Genomic DNA, 24,750 nt, shown 5'->3' on the forward strand with positions numbered 1-24,750 from the left:
CAAGGTTCAGTAACAGAGGGACACCGGAGAGCAAAGACTGCTACTGGGTAAAGTTATGTTAGCAGGAATTTTCCAGTCACCGTTGCTGAATCAAGAGCAAACTAGCTGGCAAAGATGAAGACCACATCACAAAAACCTGGTCAGGAGACAGGTTGTCCATTACAGCCTCAGTCAAGACTTCACGCCAACAATAAACACGTCTTGTATGTCGTCCACCTGCACCCCATTTGACATGACTGAAATGCAGAACCATCCAGCACATTATATGACAAAGTGTAAACCAAACAACAATGAATACAAATATACAGGGAGAAATCTGGCAGGCAAAATAATATATCCACACAGTCACTTTCTCAGGATATTATAACTAATAAACTTATATGGAAAAGGTATACTAAGGACTTTTGTGTTTGTGTTTTATCCATTAAAAAGGGGCACCAAATACCCCAAGATCTGCTTTGCTACAAAAATCAGAATGAACAGGACAGCTCTTGAACATCTTGGGCCACCAGCACTAACTGCTGAAAACCAGCAATCTCTGTGATTTTCCTGCTGTTCCTCTTGGTGAGTTAGAGGGAGAATGGCAAAAGCAGACCATGCTGTCAGGGAAAACAACATGCCACCATAATCCTTAGCACAGAATTGCAGCTGGAACACCAAATTCCTCCTGTTTTACAGTACCAAGCATTGGTCCTTTTACTGACGACTGCATACTCAACAAACACGCTGAATTTGGCCTAAACCTGCAAGTTACTGAAAGGCCACCTTTCAAGCAAACTTTCTGAAAACTTGACAAAACTTTACATTTCCCCTTCTTCCCCCACTGGAAAAGCAGAGATTGTTGGGTTTTGGTGGCTTTACAACAGAACAACTGCTGTTTTCTAACTGTGCCCCGAACAACAATTATGCCAGGAACAGACTCAGAAAACCACTCCCCACTGCCAGAGGGAGAATGGAAATACTAAGGATTCATCAGAGAATGGGGAGAAATCTTAAGGTGCAAATGCTGCCTCTACTAGAAAGGAAATCTTTTGCAAAATCTGATGAGGGGAAGCCAATGTTCTTCAATATCTACAATGGTGTAATCATGTAAGATTCCTCCTGTTACATATAGTGTTCACAAATTTTGTTACTATTTTACACCAGTATTTATCCTGTGTTATAATAGGTAGGCATCCCTGCCATTCTCTTTTGTGGAATTTAACTTCATTTTCTACAGAACTGAACTCAAGGTTTCTTCCTTATTTATCCCAATATACTTATTCTTAACAGTGTGCCTTTTGAGGCCTGGCTAAGTATAGATTGATAATACAACACATTTACTAGTCAAAATTGCAGAATTCTCTGATGTTTATGGTTTGGTTAAGTTCATCTCATAGCTGGTGGCTAAAACTAGCATCCATTGGTTGTCTCTACCTCCAGCAAGCACAAACTCAATGATTGTATAGAAAAAATATCTTTATCTAATGTCCACTTTTCTTTGAATGATAAAACCCTCAAATATTTTAATCAATTCGCTTGGGTTTCAGCCAGTCTTTAGAAGTCTGGTTACTTCATTTGGTCTAAGCTTTAACGGTTAGACACACCAGTGCCTCTGGGTCTGTAAAATACACTTGTAAGCTCTGCATTTGCAGTACGTTCTTTCCTACTATCATACAGCTCATTAGCAGACACATCAAAGTTCTCTGAAATTAATAGAAACCTTTAATCCTGATTTTCCTTCTCAAACTTGCATGTGGCTAAGTGCCCTCAGTCTTTGGCAATGGCAGCTGAGAATTCAGCATGCTTCCTGTGAATTTAAGATGACAAGGAATTGAATGTAAGTGCAGACATACAATGAAGCTTGAAGTGGTAGAAAATTGAAATAAAAAATATAAATGAAAACACAGGGGGTCCCACATATAGCTTCAGGAAAATGTTCCTATCTAGACAAGATAATGGCCAGTCATAAGAAAACAACCTATTAGAAAATGTGATGGGAAATTAACTTAGAGACTGCTGGATGAGTTCAAACCGACATGTAGAAGGTATGCTAGTAACTACCCTAATTACAAAATGTGAAGTGTTAAAAATAATTTCAAATTTAAATATAATGAAAAGAGTAATTTATCCCTCAAGCAGAAACCTATAACTTTGACACTAATGCAGAGTAGGCAAGAAGGAACATGGTTTATTTCTAGTGAAAAATATAAGGTTTTGAAAGCACACATTAAAAAAACTCAGTGTCATTTTCTTGAGTTTGACCATCTAAAAAGTAGATGTCTCTCACACAAAAAGTGTATAAGTGTCTTTTTGTGACCAATATTTGAAGGATTATTTGAAGTCCGTAACATCAATAACTCATTCTGCAAGTCAGACATTGAAGGTCTGGCCTCAGGACATGTGTGTACAGAAATTAATTACTTACACAAAACAGAAGAACTGCCACCAGAATAAGCACCCAAGAAACTACACTGTATACAACTGATCATCTCAGAAGGAGAGAAAGAACAATGATATATCAAGAGAGTCTGCTCTCAAATGCGTCCTCTCCCGGGCCTGTTCTGAGATGTCAGGTAGCAACAAAACCTCCCTGCCTGTTCTGAACAGCACAGCAAAAGAGCTAAAAAGATGAGTGCTGGCTTGCCCTAGTTTTTCATACAAGCCTTTTATCTTATGAATGAAGCTATCCCCCAGCTTGAAGAACAATGGAGGAATAATGGAAAAGGTGAAGGTGCTGAAGAGAGAAAAAAGTGTGTTCCTACTAAGAGCAAATGCAGTCATGTACTGGGAACACTGTATCAGATGTAAGCAGCAGAAAGAAAAATCACAGAAAAGGACAAAATGCATGTGGTGGCCTTCAAAACAATAATGGTTTTGTTATTTTCTCTGTTCTTAGGAGGACAGATGTCTGATATATTTATGCTGTTTTGTGACCTGGAAAATTAAGATTAATTTTCTGTGTGCTTCTATGACTGCTTGCTTAATTCTTGGTAAGCCAGTTAAAGCTAGTCTTACAGGTGCTCAGATATTACAAGAAACAGATCCAGAAGCTTTATGGGATTCTTTTTATTTAAAAAGTATTAGTCCATTTGGTTTAACAATTTCAAAAGGAATTTAACAAAAATGCTTAGGTGCTTTTAAAATCCCATTCTACATTTTTGATTAAATCCTTTAGAAATGTCTCAAAAAGATTTTTGCTAAATGAAGACATAATATCTTCTCATGTCAATGATCCACTGTGAGGACACATCCTTTACTACAGTAAGAGCCCTTAACAAGGGATTTATAAAACAAGTAGGCAGACTAATTCAAGAGAGTTCAGCAAAGGAAAGGCTGAATGCTTCTTTTGCTAAGAGCAATTTCTAAAAACTGCAGAGGCGAAAATGCCTACCTGGTGCCAGGAGGGCATTTGTTGGGATGGTCTATTGAGGGGCTTGTACAATTATTTGGTTTTAAGAATGATCTATGGATGCATTTACTTTTATTCTGGAAAGACTACCCTGCTGCCACAGTATTTTCCAGTTTCTAACAATAATTCCTGCTCTACTCACAAATGCCATTCTGTGAAGTTTACAGCCCCAATATATTCCAGTATTTCAGCTGGGCTGCAAAGATCCCAAGCTGGGCACTGCCACTTCCACAGCTTTCTAAGATTTGGTTTAGATGTTCAGTGTCAGCTCTAAAAGCAAAAGTCAACATATTCTGTCCTAGCTAGGGATCTAGCACAAGGATCTATAAAAACCCAAATAATTGCATGCTCATTTAAAGGCCAGCTTTTTAGATTTCAGCCACACTATCACAATTCACAGAAGTTGAAGATCTTCATCTGGGTCCTACCTTTTAAAATAAAGAGCTGAAACACCTTCTGAAACATCTTTCAGCAAAACTTATTCATTCATCATTTTTGCAAAAGAATGATAAATAATGTAGAACGATCTTAACAGGGGCACTTTGACTGGAAGAAAAAATTGGTCATAAAATAATAATCTGACCCAATTTTGAGAATTTTATACAAAAGTATTATGCTGTGCACTAAACTTAAATGCATAATTTATATTACTTCGGATGAGAGTGCCTCAGTAAACATCAGATAATTCAGAAAGTAGCATGATGTGAACATGGTGGTCTTGCAGTATGTCTGGTTACTGCAGTAAACACCATTACTCACATCTTATTCAGTGTGAACAGGTTTGTAACTAATAGCAAACTATGATTTGTAATTTTTCACAATGGGGCATTTCATTACCACCCCAGGAAAATATGTCCAAGTTGGCCTGTTCCTTCTGAATAATTTTATTATTGATGTAATCACATCAACTTTTCCTCACCTCTAGGTAACTTTTACAGAGGTCAATCATCACATCTCTAGTACTTTCCTGAGGACAGCTCTTTGGACAGTTCATCTCTGTGGATAATATATACAGATCCTGCCTCACCATTACCACCCTTCAACAGAGCCCTTCTGGCTGTCCTCTCTTTTTTCCATGTGATTAATAGCTGGTTTTTGTTTGAAAAGTCTGACAGTCTGGAAATACACCCAAAATGAGTCATGTCTCATCTGCCCTGTTTGCACACCTCTAAGCACTTGTGTCTGCTCCAAGATCTTTGCAGCCTTTCTGCTACCTGGCTGCTTCACCCCAAACATCTGCTGCAGGCAACCAGACAGAGCCACTGGATAAAATCCAAAATACCTCTTGCTGACTCTGAAGTCAGACTGCCAGGCAGAGCAGAAGGCAAAATCTTTAGCATGTATCACTCCTTAGGCCCTGCCAACATCTTAAGTTTCACAAAGTAAAATTTCCTTTGTATTACTATTTGTCTGAAATGCTCTGAGTGTCCCAACTGGACTGTTTTTTCACGTCCCCTCTCTTCTGCACTAGAAGTGATCAGTGCTAGCATGTAGACTAGACACTTGACAAATTAATTTCTTAAGTACTTTCCCAGCATCTCATTGCTGTTTGGTGAACTGCTGGTGTCAAATCAGATGGAAGAGCAACAGGTGACTGAGAAGTGGGGATAATGTGCACAAATACTGTGTGTAGCCACTAGAAGCCTTCATCTTCTTGTCTCAGACATCTTTATACCTTTCTTTAAGCCATACAATGTGATGTACAAAAATTCAAATGTTTGAAAACCACACAAAATATAGAGGAAGATCTATTAGGAACTGTACAAACTACCGGCACCAAACTTTACTTTCATCTCTCTCAATATAACTGTTATTTTGTGTACATATGTGCAATTTGAAGAGCAGTGAGAACTGATTTTTTGTTTAGATATGTTGTAACTACACTATCCACTTTCCCAGTAGTTAACACTTTTTTGCAATGAACCTTGTTTGTATGGACACTCCTCCATAGTGGCAAAAACTGTGATGGGTCACCTTCAGGCAACAACTGCAAATGAAGTGTAACTATTTTCATGGCAATATTCTGCAGGAGTCTCTGATTCAAATGCTTGTAACTCTTTACACCAGCTAACATGTTCAGCCAACCTATTATCCTTTTAAGTTGAGAGAAAAAGTAATGCACTCTCTTTTGTTTAAGGTTCCAAATAAATTACTGTGACATACTCCACAAAAAAAAGAACGAGAGACTACACAAGTCCCAATTATTTCAAATTACTTTTGGGGCTAAAATGATCGGTGCTGAACTCCACAGGTTTCTGAGATTGGACAGAACGTACACTTTACTGTAACAGATGTCTTAGAGCATTAAATGTATTTCTGACTGCCATCCAAGGTCTCTTATTCCCCTTCAAAGTGCCACTACCTTAAAAAAAAGTCAATACAATTAATTACAGGAGGGGACTTGTGTGGACTGCCTCCAATGAACTCTGCTTCTTTCACACATAAGCAATTATTGAGCCATTATAGGTGAAAGATTAAGTGCTGAACATATGATGCTAGGTAATACTCACAGCAACCGCCTCCAGGATTTGTTTAACAGCATCAGCAGCATCTCGTTCACTGTAGTAACCCTTTTCCACAATCCTACAGAAAAAACAACATGAGAAATTGTGTTCAGCATTATGCATTAAGGTAAACAAACCAGGCAAAAGACTCTTTTCAAAAATGAGCTAGAAAACAATCAACTTTAAATATGACCAGGACTCTGGAGTGCCCCCTAAAGAAGAGAAGACAACTTTTTGCAGTTTAGGTTACCTTTGATTCCCAGTTAAATGAAAAACTGGAGATATCAACTAGGTAAGAAGCTCATAATATATACACATTACACATTCAGTTGAAAAGTTTTTGAATTTTCTAAATTCAGGGAATGTGAATTACTCTGTGATATAACTAGGTAACCTTTAGGAACTGCTTTTTCACTTTTATATTTAACTTCAGCTTCCCTCCACCTCCCCCTGCCTCCTCTTATTCAGTTAGCTGGTCACTAAACAACAGCACTATGCTATGCCCACACAGATCTGAATTATTCAAGAGAAAGGTCTGGTGTAAAAATTTACTAGCTTCAAATTATCCCTGAAGTATAATGGGCTGAAGAAAAAAGTTGTCTTTTTTCCCCCATCAGTAGAAAACTGGGGGCTCTGTAGTCAAACACAGTTTCATTAAAACCAAAACTACTTTTTTTCTTTCTTCTTAATGTAAATAGCCAGTATGCTAAGTTTATTTTGTATAGACAACACATAATAGATTGATTTTGCAAATGTGCTGACCATGTGCAGCTTATGGTGAGTTCAGCAATATTTGTAAGTTCTGAAGATCCTTCAGATCTGGTTTTCTGTCTCCCTTAGCTTTTACAACCATTCAATTTTGTAAAAACACACAAAACTTCAGCTTTCTTCTTTAATGATGTTATGTCTGTGGAGCCTTATCGTGATAAAAACATTAAGAAAGAAAATACTTTTCTGTGTTAATGTAATGTTCTGAAGTGGTGTATTTCAACACTTTGTATGCTATGCTGCATAGAAAGGGCAGCAAGGTTTAATGTGAATTTCTGGGTTGGACTCCCAAAGCCCAGCTGTGCTACTGCAGCTCTTTTAGAAGAGCACCAGCAGTGGCACAGGGTCTGGAAGCTGATCCAGGATTTGCATCACATGTTCTCCAAGAACTGCCATTACAGAATGAACACTACATAAATGCACAGTTAAACAGGTTAAACAGGGTCAGCAGAAGATACAGATTTGCACAATGACATATGGGAAGTTAATAAAAGAAGGATCTATCAATAACATACACTAATGCTCCGTTTAAGACTCCCAACAGTCTTTTTACTGTTGTATTTAGCTACACGCAGTATTTGCGAACTACAGTAATTTTCCCTCAGAGACTTACCTTAAAGGTCAGAGCTTTGACGTGAAGTTTTGATTTTTTACCATATTCATTTTTCAAAGCCCAAGAAAACATAGACAGATGTGTAGAAACAGAGCCTGTGGTGCCTCTGAGACATTTTATAAAATGATCTCCTGCAAGCACACAAGCCAGTTTTACAAAACAACACCCTAAAATCCCCATGAAGCAGGAGAGCAAGATGCATATAACGGCTGAAGGCAAAAGTTGCTGGAAAGACTTTCTGCCTCAGGATCCAGAAACAGACCCTGCTTGTGGCAAGAAGGGTACACTCCTTTCTCCCCACTTTCACTGTTTTGCAGTATCTTTTTATCACTTCTCTGAAATAACAGACTCATATTGAGATCCCTTCAGTGCAACTCCTTACAGCTTTACAAAAGTTGACACAAAAGATGTTGATTAATGTACTTATGAAAGCATTACTTACATACTCATTAGAAGATTAAGTGCAATAAGAAACAATGCCAAGATAATAACCCACCAGAAACAGATGTAACAAGCATGGCACTGCAGAAAATGGTCTATACAGGGATATTCCTAACCAGCTGCAATTACTTTACCTTAACACGCATTATGTTCACAGATAACTAAGTCTATTCATGTGGCACTAGTATGAGCAAGCAATCCCTCTCAAGCAGGAGTTCTTCTATCTCACCATGATTTTTTGGCTGCAGAATTATTTGGCCTTATTTCTAGAAGGCGGTTGTTTTTTTTTTCCTGGCAGCCCTTCAGCTACCCTTGCATATAAACTAGTTCACCTCCTTTGTGTTTTTGTACTGCCAGACCTTCCCCTGCTTTGGTCATCCATTCAGATTATCAGGGAGAGCTTTATTTGAACTTACACCACAAGGGTAAACCAAAGCAAAGTTTGCTCAATTAGACACTATGTTAGGTGTGTGGCCTCAAATTTAGGAAAAAGGTTATGAAAAATCGTAAATTACACAACAAAATGCTACATTGTGCTTGAAAGTAAGATTCCCTCTCCACTATTTCAGACTGAATTATCCTTCTCTGGTAGATTACATGGTGAGACCTGAGCAACAGTGGCCCTCTTGCTTGGGTCTGTTCCCCTAAATACACTGGTTTGGCTTCCTCCTCCTTTGTAATTCAAATAAAGTATTTAGTATCAGTCAGCAGGTTCCCACCTGTAGCATCCAGATGCATTTTTGAGAATACAGACCTCACTTTCATCCCACCTTCCCTCTTCCCTGCTGTTATTTTGGGTGCTAATTTGCTCCTCTAACCTTGGCACAAGAGGCATGTTACAACACTGTCTTTGTTTTACAGATTTCTGTGTATTAAAGACATTCACATAATCGTTCTGTTAAGCTTACAATCTGTAGCAGGGCATGGGAGATCATAACATAACTTCAAATTTGGTCACAAGGTAATAAACCCAAAAAGTCTGCTGTGCTAGTTTGACCCTCTGCCACAGATTTTAGAATATATTCCACAATTAACCACAGGAAAAAGACAGGCATGGTGGGGCTGCTGCTGGGGAAGTGCTGCACACAGGCTGAGCTGCCAGCACCATGCTGGGTTCAATTCCTCATTGCTCAGGCATACATCCTCTGGGAACGGACCACCGTGCACATGCGTGAGTCCAACAGCTGCAGGATGAACTTGGGCACCTGACCTCAGAAACGTGTGGGGCAGAAAGTTTTCAGGTTCCAACAGGATTTGAAATTCTCGGGTTTTCCCGCATACATGATTAAGATGAAAGAAAAATGTGGCAATACAGTTAGAATTCCATTTACCTTTCTCCCTTCATCCAACAAATTTCTAATTTTACAGTATGGTAACCCAGTATTTGTTCTATCCTTTCTTTTTCAAACAGATATATCTAGGTGGAGTGGGGGGGGTGAGATATCTCTTAAGTGCACACAACTTTGTACTTTCTTCCACTCCACAAAATCAAAGAAAAGGTGAGGTTCCTAGTTTCCTGTCAGTGCCCAACCAATGCAGGAAAGAAAACCACCAATTCCTTGACCGGTGGAAACAAGAGAGGTCAAAGTGGAGCTCAGGACTGCCCTCTTGACCACAGCATGAGAAGACCAGCCCACCCTGCCTTAGACAACTACAGGATACTGCTCTTATTATTTACATTAAACACGTAACAGAAGAAGCACACAGACACTGAAGATGAAGACATTCTGGATTTACACTTTACAGGAAACAAACATAATGAAGTGTGGACCCATATTTCAGAGCAGCAATAAAAAACAACTGTAGAATTATTGTGCAATGCATATGACTCATCTGCTGATGTTACATGTGAATAACATGCACTGGCAAGTCAATTACAGCTTACATCATGTGCAGTTAACTTTCTAGTTTTTCATAACTCTAGAGTCCAGACCTACTGAGAGTACAAACCTAATTCTTAATTAATAATAATCTAGTAAATAGAAAACCTAATCTTCTGTAACAGCAATAATGAAAAAAGACGTACTTCTTTCTAAAGATGAAAAATTATTTCTAAGGGCACTCTGCTTTAAAATTAAAAACTGGCTATTAGGCAGTAAAGGAATAGTACTGAAAGAAGATTATCCTGTAGTTTAGGTCCTCTAATAATGCTGGGGGATCATTTGCATATCTATATTTTGCATCCTCCCTGTGACAGTTTACATAAGACAAATGGTAGGTGTGCCAGTTCGCTTTATTATAATGACACTCCTACCTGAGACCAATGAAGCTTCTTTACAAGGATTTTTCCATTTCAGCCTGAAGATTAACAGTGACTCATTGCCCTTTTTTCCATAATGGAAGGAAACCCAAAGAAATGTCTTATTTTGTTATTATTGAAGCAAAAGCAATTATTTATAAGTACTTTACAGACTGATCTTTAAGAAAAGCATGGATGAAGAAAGATCAAACCTTCAATGAGGGAACAGAAAGACAGGAACAACAACAATAAGGAAGTAATTAAACACTTTCTTTGATATGCAAATGAAAAAAGCCAGGTAGGCCAAACGAGTGCTGTAGAGAAAAACTGTGAGGAAGACACCAGGGCATCTGGAAGAAGGGACAGAGAAATGCTTAAAGTCAAAGAAAAAAAAGCTTGGAAAAACACTGAATTTGGTGTCACAAACATCTATGAAATTCAAGACAGTGCTTTAAATAGAAGATGACATTCTAGAGCAAGCAAAAATGTGATGTTGATTAAATAAACAATTCATATTCTAATCACATTTGTGTAGAATCACTTTTTCCTGCTTTCATGTACAGATTTATTGAAATATGCTGATTCAGTTGTTTGCACTTGTACATGGCAAGACACACATCTAACAAGAGTATGTAGTTGTGCACACCAAGCTACACGTCTCCTAAAACACCACCTGATGCCCTTCTGAGCACATGTGGAAATATTTGAAGAAAATCCACCTTCTTCTCTAAAGAGAAGCAGGGAAGTATTTCCCAAAGACCCCTCATCACTCCTCTTCCCACTGCCACTGGAGATGGAGATGCCCCCTGGGAACGGCCGAGATGCACCCTGGCCTGCCTGTGGGCTCCAGTCACTGGGCAGAGCCCATCCCACCGCGCCCCACAACCCAGAGCCCACGGCCATCCCACCAAAGCAATGATAATGCTCTCTCAGCTGCTCTTGGGGTGGAAAAGCTTTGTGCTGTCATAGGTAACAGAGCTATAAAACATTCAGTACTCAGCAAAACCACCCTGAGCATCACACCATCCAGCAAGCCTGTGGAAATGGTACAATGCGTTTGTGATGCACGCTTTCTTATACACAGCAGGTAGCTGAAATTTGGCAGCTTCCACATGATTGTCAAACACATGTATGCATTCAAGTGTTTAATAATTTGCAGTAATGCTTGCCAACTTCCACCCAGCCTTTCTAGCATTTCTGTTCCCTCCGAGTGCCACAGGTTTTCTGGCAATATAAATCCCTTAGTTTTGCAAATTGTAGCCTCTCTCTGCCACAGAAGCCCAATGCTTGCTGTGTTGCTTACAATGTTGCCATTATCCACATCTTCATCACAGTCCCTATCAGCAGATGGATAAATTCATACCAGCATTCACCACACTTCTGCAACCTGCAGTATCATTTGGGAAGACTATGCATTGGATTTTACTCCTTTCAGGACATACTTCTTAGGACTTGGTACTATGTTCCCCACATCTATATGAAGCCACTGAAAGCAGCAGAGCATCACAGTAAAGGGAGGTAGGTAGTGACCACACTTGCTCTGCAGAAACTTTATTATTGGTAGGGGGAAAACAAAACAAAACAACAAAAAAAAGGAAGACTGCAGTCTTGTTAAATTAAATGCATTTGGTCTGCAAATCGATAAGGAAAGAGATGGGGAACCCCAATGTGTCCTTTTATAATCGATTTTCAGAGCAGTATTAAAAATTATATTGCTATACAATGTTACAGTTGACTGGAATACATGTGTCTGGGGATTAAGGACAAGACCTTAGGCAACAAGTGAAAACAATACATTTACAAAAACAAACAAGTGACCACTTCACTACAGAAGGAAAGGACTAGGCTTTGGGTCTGATTTTTCCGTAAGTAACAAAATAGAGGGCCAGATTTTCCAAATCCAGAAAGAGAAACAGTGCTTGCACAGCTGTAAAAGTAAAAAGGGAATAAAACCCACCCAGCAATCTGCTTTGAAGAAGCAGAGGATCCATCTAATGCCAGAAAATGCTAGATGGGGAGAGTCACTGATGGCACACACCTCTTCATGCAAGACTGCCAGTACCTGAAGTTCTTGGTCAGCACTGGCTGTTGCCCTGGCAGTGAGACCTCTGAGGTAAGAACGAGGAAGGGTTGCAGGTCCTTTCCTGGGTGGCACAGCCTGCAGAGCCACTCCAAGCCCTCACTGTAATAACTCCTGAAACCTGTAATCGAGAGTGCCAGGGGGCAGAAGAAGCAACAGTGAAGAGGAAGCAACTGGTTACCAGCTCCCTGACCCTGAAACCAAAGTCTCTTGTTTTTCTTTGGCACAGGAATCTAGAGCAATGACTGCTCCTTCAATTTTAAACACAAGTTGTTCTCGTGACTCCTTGTGACCAAGAACATCTGAAATCTTACCCACTTTAACAAACTTGCTTTTTCCTCCCTCACACTTTAAGTGGATTAGTTCTATTCTTAGCTTTACTTCCCTGCTTCCGTCCCACACAGGCCACCCTACCCATCCACTAACTTTACCTGAAATCTGAGCAGGTAAAGTCTGTTTCTTGCTTTCCTTACCTCAGATGGGTAACTGCACTTAGTTTTATGCTAATCAATCTAAACAGTTACTCTATAATTTGCAATATTTAGCCATCATTTAATATTGCTGCTATAAATACTATTGCTCCACACTGTGGAGTGTTGCATTTCAGTATTAGGTGAATCTAGAAACACACCACATAGCTTGCAAAAGGTCTGCAAAATCTACGTAGCCACCCAAAAGAGTAAATAATTTTCTTATTGGTTCCCAACATTGTTTCCTTTCTTCCTTCATGCTATGTCTGTATTTGATTTTTAGGTCATTCTTTATAAGTATCACAATATCAAAAAAAACCATCACTGTTTTTAGGGTTGTTTTCGTTCTGCCTCTAGCTGGCTTTTATCCAAAACTCTTGTACCACACCTTACTTGTGGGCTGCATCCTGTTACACCCAGTACAGTCTCAGGCAACACACTGGCTTCCAGAAATACAAGATCTGTTCCAATGCCAGTATGTGCTAACAATTTTTTTTTAAATTTTCAGTTCTATACAATAAATGTTAATTCATCTAAAATTCTTCGGTTGTCATGGAGATTTTTTCTGCACATATTCAGTTAATTCTCATGTAAATTCTTATATTTCATTAAAATTAAATTCAAAGTTTTCTACAAGCTAAAGTGAGACTGAAAATTAGCAGAAACAGGAAAAGAAAATGACATCACTCTATTCAACAGCAAAACGGTTCCCACAAGGAACACTTTCTCAATGAATGATTCACAGATTTATTGGCTCACACCTGTACCGAGGTGACTCCAATTCCTTGTTTCTTTGATGCATTTGTTTAGTTTAAAAATAAGGTTTCTCTCTAAATACGGATTTTCGATACCGTAGCACTGAAGAATAATAAATATAAAAATAGTAGGTCTGATTCAGTTTGCTGATTCTTCCTCATTTTAAAACCATTTTCATAGTTCAGTGCAGAGTAGCTGTTAATGCCAGCTCATGATATGAAGAAGGATAATGGGAAATACAGAACTGGGTTTGGATCTGGCTCCAAGTCAAACAAACAAGATGTTTTTTTCAACACCTTGTTTAGAAATGAAATGCAGAATTGCAGTCATTCAGTCATACCTCCATCATTGTTAGGTAAGAGGCAGTTTCTGATAAATGTGCCATGCAGGAGAATTCAGAGAAAGATTGTGTATTTCTTGTAGCTCAAACTGGGGTTTGTTTTCCCCTCTTTAACTTTCTACTTCCTACTGAGCATTTCAATAACACCCACAGAACTAGAAAAATCTTGTAGGAAAATCGTAAGTTATACATTAAAAGCCTGGGGAAGATTAAATAAATGGCCACACCTACAAAAGTAGCAGTGAAATTAGTAAGAACAGTTCAGTGCCCACCATTTTCAAAAAGGCAGGTTCATCTTTCAGGAGCTTAATTTCAGCAGACATTTTTAAAAATAATAGTCTTTGTTTCTAGAGGTTGTGAAACCACAGTGCTCATGAACTATCAGCTCAAACTTCTCTCTCAGGCAGAAGTTTCTGTGTAACTGACTGTGTGAGACAATGCAACAAACTGAATTATTTCAGCATTTCACAGCTCCTGTCTGGTGAGAAACAGGGAGGGGACAAAGAGAAGAATCACTGGAAGCTTGCAAAGGAGCAGGGAGGGGGAAAGAGCAGCACCGAAGGCACTGATAAAGCCACCCTGCCAAGAACTGGTGAGGCTTTCATTGGATTTCTTTGTCTAGTTAAGGGCACCATGTTGTAAGAAAGAAGTGGGAAAGTGAAGGAAATTCAGTGGGCAGTAACTGAAACATAGAAAACACAACTGATGACGAAAGACTTCAAATATATAGTCTTCTGCAGTCCCCCACTGTGTGAGAGTTTGCTATAGAGAAGGAAGTTATCATCTTCTTTACCTGCTGGGAACAAGGCAAACAGATTTTGGCCAAATGTGCAATAATAAAGTTTTTCCTAATATTGAAGCCAAATCTAATTACCAGGCTGGACAGCCACTGGAATAGCCCACATAAGCAGATTGCAGAGGTGTTTAAGAAACAAACCCCAAAACCTTGGGCCCCCAAGGACGGTTGAAGGATACTTCCTGAGCCCAGGCGAACAAAGTGCCCACTCCAGCCCTACATGCCAAACGAGCACAGCTGTAGCTGCCATTACATTTTAAACACATTGCCCTGGAGGTCACTCCAGCACACCGCTTAATTCCCAGTAAGAGTGAAACAAACAGCCACCAAACTCTGAAATTGGGCACTGCTTGCATAACATACATTGTGCTTATATCCTTCTATATCCCTGTTTGCGAGAGTATTCACATTATCATTATTCAGTTCAAGTTTGTATCAGGTTCACCTTTCCAGTCCTCCTTTGGTGGCCTTGGCATCTCTTTACAGTGCATGGATGTGTGACACATTCCTGACTCCAGCAGCTAAAGTTCAACTTTGAACTAAGAAGTACATTACCTGAAAAGGATTTACTTTTCAGGCTTTCATAAAAAAAATCAACTTAATTATGATTTTGGACAAGCATTTTGGTGCTCTGAATATTTAGGATAACTGTACTTCCTAAAACATTTTGGCTTCCCTTTATACTCTTGTCGTACAACAGATTGTACAAAGCACTCACATCCTAAGTGATTTTATAATTTCAGGAAAGATGTTGAATCAAGGCATAGAAGACACACCATTACATCTTTGGTCAGTCAAAGACTTCCTGCATACATGTATGTAGGCTACAGATATATATAGGCTGCAAGTATATATACCTCAACTTGTCACCTCCACAGAGCTGTTAAAACATCTCTAAATTTCAAAGAAGTATGAAAGCTAAATTTGTTAATAGTTGAGGAAATCAGCTAAGGCTTGATCAGCTTCCTATTTAATTTTACAGGTGTGTCTCTCCTAGTTTGTCTGGCATCCAAACCACGTATGTCTATATGATAGTGGTGAGGCTATGGCAGAAAATGGAGAATACATGTGTCAGAGATGCTCTAATCACAAGAAGTCTCAGTATTAATGGCACCTAACAAAATAAAGAGCTTCAGAGGCACTGATGCATCCTACCTGCAAGGGCTTCCCCAGTTCCCAGAGTGGGCTAGCAACATACAGGCTGGTCCCAACTAGGACATACCCATGCTAACAATTCCTGCAAAATTATCTCCAGCAATAACAACGAAAGGCAGAAGGACATTCTAAATGAGAATGTTTTAAGTGAAAAGCCTTCCACAGTAGAATTAAGAATGAGATGAGCTTTAATATCACATCAGTTCACACTTAGAGAGTGGCAGGAAGCCAGCCAGTATTATAATTGCACCATCACCATTGCTTGAGTCATTTAGCCATTTATAAATCTGCAAACATGTTCCCTCTGGGCACTTGGTGTTTCGCCTGACTCTAAGTGCATATATTGACCAGATCGTAAGTAGTATCCTATGCACAAACATTTACAAAAAATCATTTGTATCTCTCACCTTCAAGAAAATATTGTGGTCGGTAGATACTGACTTACTTAAGAGTAATTCTGTCCAGTGACAGAAAATAAGGTGCTGACCACAAAGAAGTGTAAAGGCATTATTACAACTCTGTACAAGAAGGAAACACCAAATTACATTGGAAAGGTTACAAATTACCATTAACACACACTTCTTTATTCTAAAAATACTGGGTTTTATCATTACTGCAGCTGAAATCAAGAGACACTAAGTGAGCTATTATGACTTCAAGCAACACTTTTACCAGAGCTAAGTTGTGTGTTGTCTTCTGATTTCAGAGAATAGAGCACAGTCAGTGTAGTTAAGTCAGAGTTTTTTTCTTTTTTTTTGGCCAGTGCTGAGTGAGGGGACTGTAACTTAGGTCCAGACAACTGCTCTGATCCCTCTCCGGAAGACAGACTGCCACCACATCATGAGGACAGAGCTCAGGAACAAATAAAGCATGTTATTCTGCCCATAGTTTATAAAAGACCCCCACTTTAGTGACTGATTAACTCCTTGACTCTTTTTGATGTTCCTTAGCAATTCTAAAACTTCCATAAGCAGAAACAACAAGGTGTGCTTGAAGCCTGGGAAAGCTTCAGGAAATTTTGTACATAAGAGGTAATCATTCATATATCTCTTAAAAAGGCGAGTTCTTTAGAAGAAGTAATTAGTAATTTTGTTAATATATGCTCCATAAAAGAAGATAGTATCAGCTTGAATATATATTTCAGAAGAAATCAGATGAAATCTGAAATAGAAGCCTGTCAAGAGACTGTCAGCTGTAAGTGGTATTTTTAGATAATGTTTGGTGCACTTAATAAAAAGATGAAGGAAGAAACAGAAGAGTTTATGGTCAAGATGCCGAAGTACAGACAAGGAAAATGTGCAGAGTGACATTATCATTTGAAGAAAGGGCCTAAGAAAAACTATTTTTAGCAATCTGCAGGCATTCTGACTAAAATGAAGTTAAAGCAGAGTTGATGGTTTTTGCTGAACATACTATTTGGAAAAGTGATGTATTATTGATTCAGCTGGAACACAATAGATATGAATAAAATCTGAAGGGAAAAGACCAACTTCCAAAAAGGTAGCCCATAAAAGACATATATCAGACTTCTCTGTGCTGCAAGGCCTATTACTGACTGTAACAATAATTGGTTGTTAGAAGCAAAGCCAGATCAACAAAATGAGCAAGGATCTGATGAAAGACACCACACACTAGAAAAGAAAGTCAGAGTACCAAGAAATTATATTTAAGTAAGGTATGATGAAGGTACACAGGGGAAAACGAAGAGGCAAGAGGAAAATATAACTGAACAAAACTTAAGAAGAATCATCATTATAGCAAAGGGCAACAACTATAAAGAAAATTGAAGAGTTAATAGTCAAAGGGGTTAACACAAAAAAAATTGGGCCACTGACTACTTACCTAATCAAATCTTTGAACAATCTAAGGTTCACTATTAATAAAAATGTGTTAAAAAAGCAATTACTTTGACAAAATTTGCCTGCATAGATGAGACGAGTATCTTTTCCAGGAAAACTACATCAATTTTGGTGGTATCAATTCATTCTACATTCCCTTATAGTCACTGCATTTAAACTCTTTCTTCCACTGTGATCTTCAGTTCATATTAAAATGTTTGTTTCCATTTATTTGAGCTCAAATTTAAGTCCCATCTATCTGAAAGCACCTAGAGGATTAATTCCATGAACCTCTAAGTTTCTCCTGTTAAATGGAGAAGAGCTGAAACGGAGAGAAGCTTTCTGGTTATAAATCTGCCTTTCAAAATATCCCCATAAGGTTTATTACTTTATTCTGTATGCACAATATGATGTCATTCAAAAACCTAATAAAACCAAATTTCATTATGTCTTTCCACCACTCAAACTTCTCATGTAAAAGATGTGCCTACGGTTCAAACTAGGGCTCTGCAACACTCTTCAAAAGAAGATGAAGTGAGAAGGAAGATGAGAGATGGATGAAAATTGACTTTTGCCTGCCACTTTGCTCCCAGTTCTGAAACTTCCTATCCACAATTGTAGTGGAAACACAGTCCTTTAAAGGTGGTTCAAATGTTAGAGTTATCACTCTGCCATGTATTTGAACAGCTGTGCTAATTTTGCCTTTTTGTTTTTAACCTGGCTCCTGCCCAGTGAGGACCAGTGTGATCGCAGCCTGGCCTCCGTATTGTGGCAGCGTGAGAAACATGTCTGTGTGCTGCTGAGCACTCTGCTGCTGGGACACTCAGAGCCATCCAGAGGGTTATCCCCCAGGACTCTGTCAAAATGCTGCTGGTTTAAATGCACTTCAACCATGCAAGTCTGTTTGAAACGTGCAGGAATGAAAAAGGAGGGCCAAGCAAATGTCAGTCATATGTGCCAGCACTGGGCTGGAGACAGAGCATCTGGAAAGACCAAGAATAATAATTAATTTAGACCCACCACAGTTTTCTCTCTGTCTTAGTCAGTTCGTCCATTTGCCTGCCTTATTTCAAAAGCTCATTGTCACTGCTCACTTGCTGGGTTGGCAAAAACCATCACGCAAACCAGCAATAAATACTGTAATTTACAGAAACTTCTCCAATTTAGTTTAGAGTTATATTTGTTGTGTCTAGGATTGTGGAATATTGTGTGTCAGGGTATGATCTACAACGTGATTTATGAAGTCTGGGAAAGAGATTTCTCTTCAAAATAACAACCAAATTTCTCTTTAAAAATACAACCAAAACCAAACTGATTTCAACTGTATTAATTCAGATGTGTAGTTGATACTTTTTTAAAAATTTATCTCCTTTTAGGTAACACAACTGAAAAATTCTCATAACGAAAGCTCAGTTTAGCAATAACATGGATGATTTGACAGAAATATTAAATATGGTGAAGGAAGTGAGTAATTTTATTGCCCAGAACTTTTATGTTAGAGCGGCGTGAAACCAGCAGCACATCGACAATGCTAATAGGATTCTAGAAAACTAATCGGATCTTGGGTATTTATAAAATTGTCATCATGATAAGGGGAATGTGTGCGTGAAAGAACTTACTCATCTGCAGCTCAAATACTATTCAGAAGAAGAATGGACATCTGAGCAATAAAACAGTTGATGTAAAGAGTACAAGCATATTGCCAGAAATAGCCGTAGCAGTAACAGCAGTGAAGATGTTTACAGTGAGGAGAGCAGATGTGTTTGTGTACCAGATCTAGTCACATCATTTGCTGACAGCTAATTTGAAAGATGCATAAGAGTAACTCCTCCAGAGAACAAAACCTGATGTGCTGCCTGTGTAAGGATGGTAGTTTACAAACAAGCACATAAGGTCCTCCAAACCCTTGGGGTGGTCCCTGGCCGCGTCAGGGTCCTGCTTACCCACACACTCTCTGTAAGGGTCTTCTCTCGAGGGCAACGATAGGCTGGATCTCAAGACAGGGTCACAGCTTTTCCTCCACATCTGACACAACCCCACTGCCCAGCAGATTTTCCAAGGTCATTTTGCTTTCTCCTGGGATAGGAGTCATGCGAGCACAGAGGGAAAAGTGCACAAGGCCTCTCTGTAAGTTAGGAGATTTCCTTCATGCATGATAAAAAGATGTATGGATCAAAAGGATTAGGCATGAGAGGGGAAGTCTGTCCTAGGGCAAAAAGCTAAATGTACCCTCACTCACACTCAGAAAGCAGCCATCATACACCACAATGCAAGTGTTAATCCTTCAGCCTAGCAGAAAGAGCAGACAGGGACAGCTAATGCTTAATTGGAGTGACTAGCACAAAACATCTTGGTTGCATGTTTCTATTAAATTATTTTTGGTTTAAGGTTGAAAAGTGAAATAATACTCCTATTGTTAGCTTAACAGCTGAAAATAGCTTTTCATGTTTTTAGTTTGTTAGGTTTTTTTCCAAATCACAGATCAGAGAAGACTCTATTGCTAAAGTTTCTAGCTCTGTTGTATATGGGAAAAAGGAGGATGCAGAGTTCAGAAGACCTCCACAGTATTAGCACTCGTTAGATGCTCATCACAAGGAGCATCATAACCCTAGTAAGTGACTAGGCTTTGCTTCTTTTCAGGCAATGCCAGACAGCTCTACCTAGCCAAACTACTGCATTAAGCATATAATTTTGGGGAAAGATCAGTCTGGGAGCTCCAATACTATAATCACTGCTGAGTACAGACTACAGAATGTTGAAAATGTTGCAATATTAAATCGTAGTTCTATCAAATAATGCAATTCCCCAACCTGGATCCCATGGAGTCTTTTATCTTCCATTCTTCTACCACACAGATGGTTGCTGCTCAGGAACAAACAATTTCGCTGGCCTATTTGTGTTATCATTTCGCAAACTCTCTTCATCAAAGACTCCTGTAGTGTGTCCAGCCTTCCTGAAAACCAGCCAGTCTGAAACGACGTGGATATGCAAAGGGCTATGTAAAAGGTAAACCATCTTGCTCTTTAGGTCCTCTGTAGCTCAGGACTGGGTGCTCACTGGTTGTTTAACTTTCAGCACGTTTCTCCTGATTGCTTTGGCTGAGTATTGAGAGAGTATGCAACATCTTCTGCCAAACAAACGACATTACAGGAGGAGTTGCTTTTGTTCTCATTGTTCAGAAATAGTTCATCTTAAGGTTGTAGCTATGAGCATGGTACCAAAAAAGGTATATTTTTGTTTTCTCAAGTCAAAGATACTTTCAGACTGAGTCTTTGATGTGTATTTGTATAACAGCCCTCTAAAATACTAAACTTTAATTACAGAAGAAGGAAGATCAAATAACCTGTCATTACGAGTTGGAAATCCTCAACACCAGTGAATGAATTGATTTACTCAAGGCAGTATCAAATACTTTTCATATCTTCTCTTGCTCTGAAAAACAAATCCCTACCAGTAAAATATCACTGCAACAGTATTACAGAATCATTTAATTTTATGCGTATGCACCTGTACCACAAGCAGTATGAGCATTATGAGCCACACCTTCAGAAATCAATAGTTTGTAACAAAACCAGAGGGTTTATAAATACATTGAATACAAAGGAGAATTGTGTTCTTGTTACTCTGCTTACCGAATTTTTATCTAACTTAACACTACCCTCCTGGCAGGCCAGTTGCCACCTACCATATTTTATGATGACCTGTCAACGCCACTTTGCCAATTTTTCATGCCTTTTTTATCTCCTCTAGCACACTCTGATTCTATGCACCTGCTGAGCACCTGCTTTCAGTAGTGTGTGCTCTTTAGCATTTATTGACAATTTCCTTCATTTTCAACTCATGTATCCTTTCAAAAAAAAACTCCTGATAATCACATTTCCAAACTAATTTTTAAGCCAATTCCTGCCGATATTTACTCATGTGAATTAACCATATGCTGATGAAACATTTCTAGTAATTAATAGCACAGTGATTTTGTGCAGAGAAGAGATCTGGACTGTAACATCCTTGGGGAAGGTACCAAGGAGGTGCATACAGGTAAGTTACCTGTCAAATAGTTCTCCACCTGTGACCAATTCCAGAACAAGACTGATTTCTGTAGGGGTCTCAAATATCTCCTTCAGCTTTATCTGGCAAAAGATAAGAAAAAGGATTAATTTTGCTTACTTGTCTTCTGGCTGAGCATATCACAGTGTCAACAGCAGGAAACAGACCACACCCAGTCAATAAAACAGAGAATGGTACCAACTAAAGTTGCAGCATCATTTACCATGCAGTTGAGCAACTTACTGTGCCTGTTCTGTCCTACCCTCCTTTTTTTCTTCTTTACCTCCTTTGCATTTTTTTTCATACTCCTTATACCTCAGCAACCTCTATGTAACACAGGAGCTTAAGAAGCTGCTTTCATTAGTGCTTGTCAACACTTGTCTGCCAATCTTTCAGAGTAACTGAATGTAAGACCTCCCCCACGCTCTGAGGACACCAACTCCCTCCTTTATTTACATAACTTCTTTTGCATAGTTTATCACTCAACTCTGTCAGAACATCAATAATTTATTTTAAAGTGTAAGTATAATTCAACAGTCTTCAATAATGAGCTGCTAATGTGCTCATAAGGAGAACCCAAAGCTTTAGTTCAGGACACTCCCAAGTCTCTGTAAATGAACCATAGCAGTCATCTCTCAGGAATGGAAAGAATTAAAAAAAAAAAACCAACACAAAGAAACAAACATGGAGTGCAACAACAAGGCTAAACTTACAATGTTTGGATGTGAAAGGCGAAGAAGAACTCCGATTTCTGTGCGGACAATTTTCTTGTCTACCTGGTAAAAAAGTGGGGAGGGAAAAAGTGAAAAATTTACTTCTGTGTTCACCATAGAAACTTCTAGCTGCATCACAGAAAAATATATATGAACAGCATTTCTAGGTCTCTTAGGTGAATAAGCTGATGCAAGACACATAAGTCAAATATACTGTAAGGAGTAATTTTCTTTTAACACGAGACAGATACTATAAAAGAAAACCACCTGCATCTAGCAAAATTATTACCAATGTACATGTAAGTCATACAAGAAGCAGAATATAGGAAAGAAAATATCTGAAAAAGGTGCTAAAATTCCTGTATTTACTAAAGTTCTACTTTTGTCTATCACTACTTATGTTGGTTCCATTTATGCCAGGATAGCTTCCTTTTGACACACTCTTCAGCAGCTGCACTGGGAAAAGGTTTCTGCACATAGGATGTGCACATCTAGGCAGTGCAACATATTGCTTAGAACAAAAAAGTGATGCAAAGGTCAAACACCCCCAGCCACAGACAGAGTATAAGGTTTAACTTGCTTCACATACGTCTAAAGGAATGGTCTATTAATGCAAAAGACTTTCTGTTTGGTTAAACCTCTGAGAGGATGAGCTCTTCAACTTTCCTTCCCTTCTCAGACTGCAGTCTTTAACAACTTATGTCCTGTGGGGACATCAGTCATTTCTCACAAGAAATGCAGATCTAGGGAGTATTTCATTCAGAAAAGACAACTGCAGCTCTCCTGGAACATAAACGCTTAAGCAAGAAAGAAAGGAAAATGCTCATAAGCAATGTGTGCGTCCTTTTACCTTGCTAAAGGTAATGAATACATTTATGAGGAAACAATCTGGTCTGCAAATATTCTCACAAACCCTAGAGAAATCCTATACTGATGACAATGATAAACATATTCTACAGTACTCTTCATCTCAGGGGTTATGAAATGTATGAGAGTTAGCAAGTTAAGTCATTACCTGTTCTCAAACCAATGACACAGATGACATCAAGCAGAACATTGCGGGGGCTGGGGTGGGGTGTGGGCTTTTTTGGTGGGGTCTTTTCATCAAACACATGTTTTGGGTTTGTTTTTGTCTTTTACATCATATGGGAAATGAACAGTCATTACACATAAACCTTCAAAATGGACATAAAACTACCTTCAAATTCTCAGAAAGCAGGGCACATGCTTAAAAAAATGACCCCTTTTTTTATTACCTGGAAGAAGAGAAGTGCTTCTTAGTATTTTATTTATTCCAGCAACAACAAATTTCATGAATCAGTCACATTCAGAACTACAGGAGAGGCAGAATTTGATTCTCCCCTTGTGTCAATCAGGAATAATTCCAGGTTAGTAATGCCAATGCTTTGACAGTGGTGTAAATGAGCGCACAGCTAGAGCCCTTAGGGATTTCTTGAAACTCATTGACACTTAACCTCTTCTAGTGGCTCTGCCAGAAAGCAAATTCAAATTAAAAACAACAACTTTGGACTGATCAGTGCATGCAAGAAGCATCAGAAAGCAAAAATCACAGAGGAATGAATTATTCCATTACCTGAACATCTAACCAAAGATAAAGAACTTGATCAGTAACTAAATCTTCACAGGTAAATGCCTGCTCTGGGGTCAAACATGGGACTATTTAAGCTCTGTGACCATCACGGGCTTTATAAACTTTATTGCTTTCTACTCCAAATGAAAGTGTTCATTTGCTCTTGCCTGCTACATAAATACTAAGCAGCAGGTTTGAAGAATGGTTTCCTGTTCAGTTTTCGTAAAATGCTGTGAGCACCAGCCTGGGTCATACTTGGTTTCAATACCCCCTTGGCAACAGCACCTTTACTCAAATCTGGGTTGCTTTTGTGAGTGCAAACACACAGCCAGGGGCTCCAAAGCTCACTGCCTGCTAGCAAGGGGCTCTTGATGATTCAGAGAATTATACACATCTGGTCTGTCTTTATACGCTTGCACCTCAGACAGGATCAGAAAGGTTAATGTACAATATTGCACTGACAGTCATTTACTCATGAGAGCTGTTTAGACTGAGAAATTTACCTTACTCAAAAGCAGCACTACAAACTGAACAATCTACCATTCATTTTCTGCAGTTTTGAAAATGTTTGTGCATCATGCATGCCTGGCAACAGGCATGGATGAGGCTGTCTGAACCCTAAAGATGCTTCCTTTAGGCAGTGAGTAGTTACAACTGACAAACTACAGAGGCCTCCTCTCCTCTTGCAGATGGCAACAAATTAAGTGAAAAAGTGAACTGAGACTCAGTTTCAGGACCTTGCTTCCCTAGACATCCACTCAGCAACCACAGGCGAGTCCCTCTGTGATCCAGGTCCTGACCTGACACAAAACAGTAGACTTTCATAACACTTCCTCAGGTAGTGGTATGTGGAAAAGGTACCTCAAAATTCAAGTTGCTATGTTGCAATGGCAAATAGGCCACAGAGAAACTTAGAAGAATTACATATGTATAAGCATCCTGGACAATGGCTATTGGGACAGATTTTACAACAGAAGTGTGCATGCATAAATGATATGAGTTGTTCCA

The 24,750-nt window shown here is 39.0% G+C and overlaps 1 protein-coding gene across 1 annotated transcript in view; it reads right to left on the reverse strand.

Moving 5' to 3' along the window:
- The window catches only part of CAMK4 (calcium/calmodulin dependent protein kinase IV), a 170,194-nt gene that overhangs the window by 55,578 nt on the left and 89,866 nt on the right, over nucleotides 1-24,750 (reverse strand). Inside the window, exons 3-5 of the mRNA XM_037373505.1 lie at nucleotides 22,152-22,214; nucleotides 21,439-21,521; nucleotides 5,902-5,974 (exon numbers count right to left, since the gene is read on the reverse strand). Of these exons, the coding sequence (XP_037229402.1) occupies nucleotides 5,902-5,974; nucleotides 21,439-21,521; nucleotides 22,152-22,214 (219 nt within the window). The remainder of the gene's footprint in view (nucleotides 1-5,901; nucleotides 5,975-21,438; nucleotides 21,522-22,151; nucleotides 22,215-24,750) is intronic.

The sequence above is a fragment of the Falco rusticolus genome, chromosome Z, assembly GCF_015220075.1.
Source record: "Falco rusticolus isolate bFalRus1 chromosome Z, bFalRus1.pri, whole genome shotgun sequence".
In the NCBI taxonomy this organism is placed as follows: domain Eukaryota; kingdom Metazoa; phylum Chordata; class Aves; order Falconiformes; family Falconidae; genus Falco; species Falco rusticolus.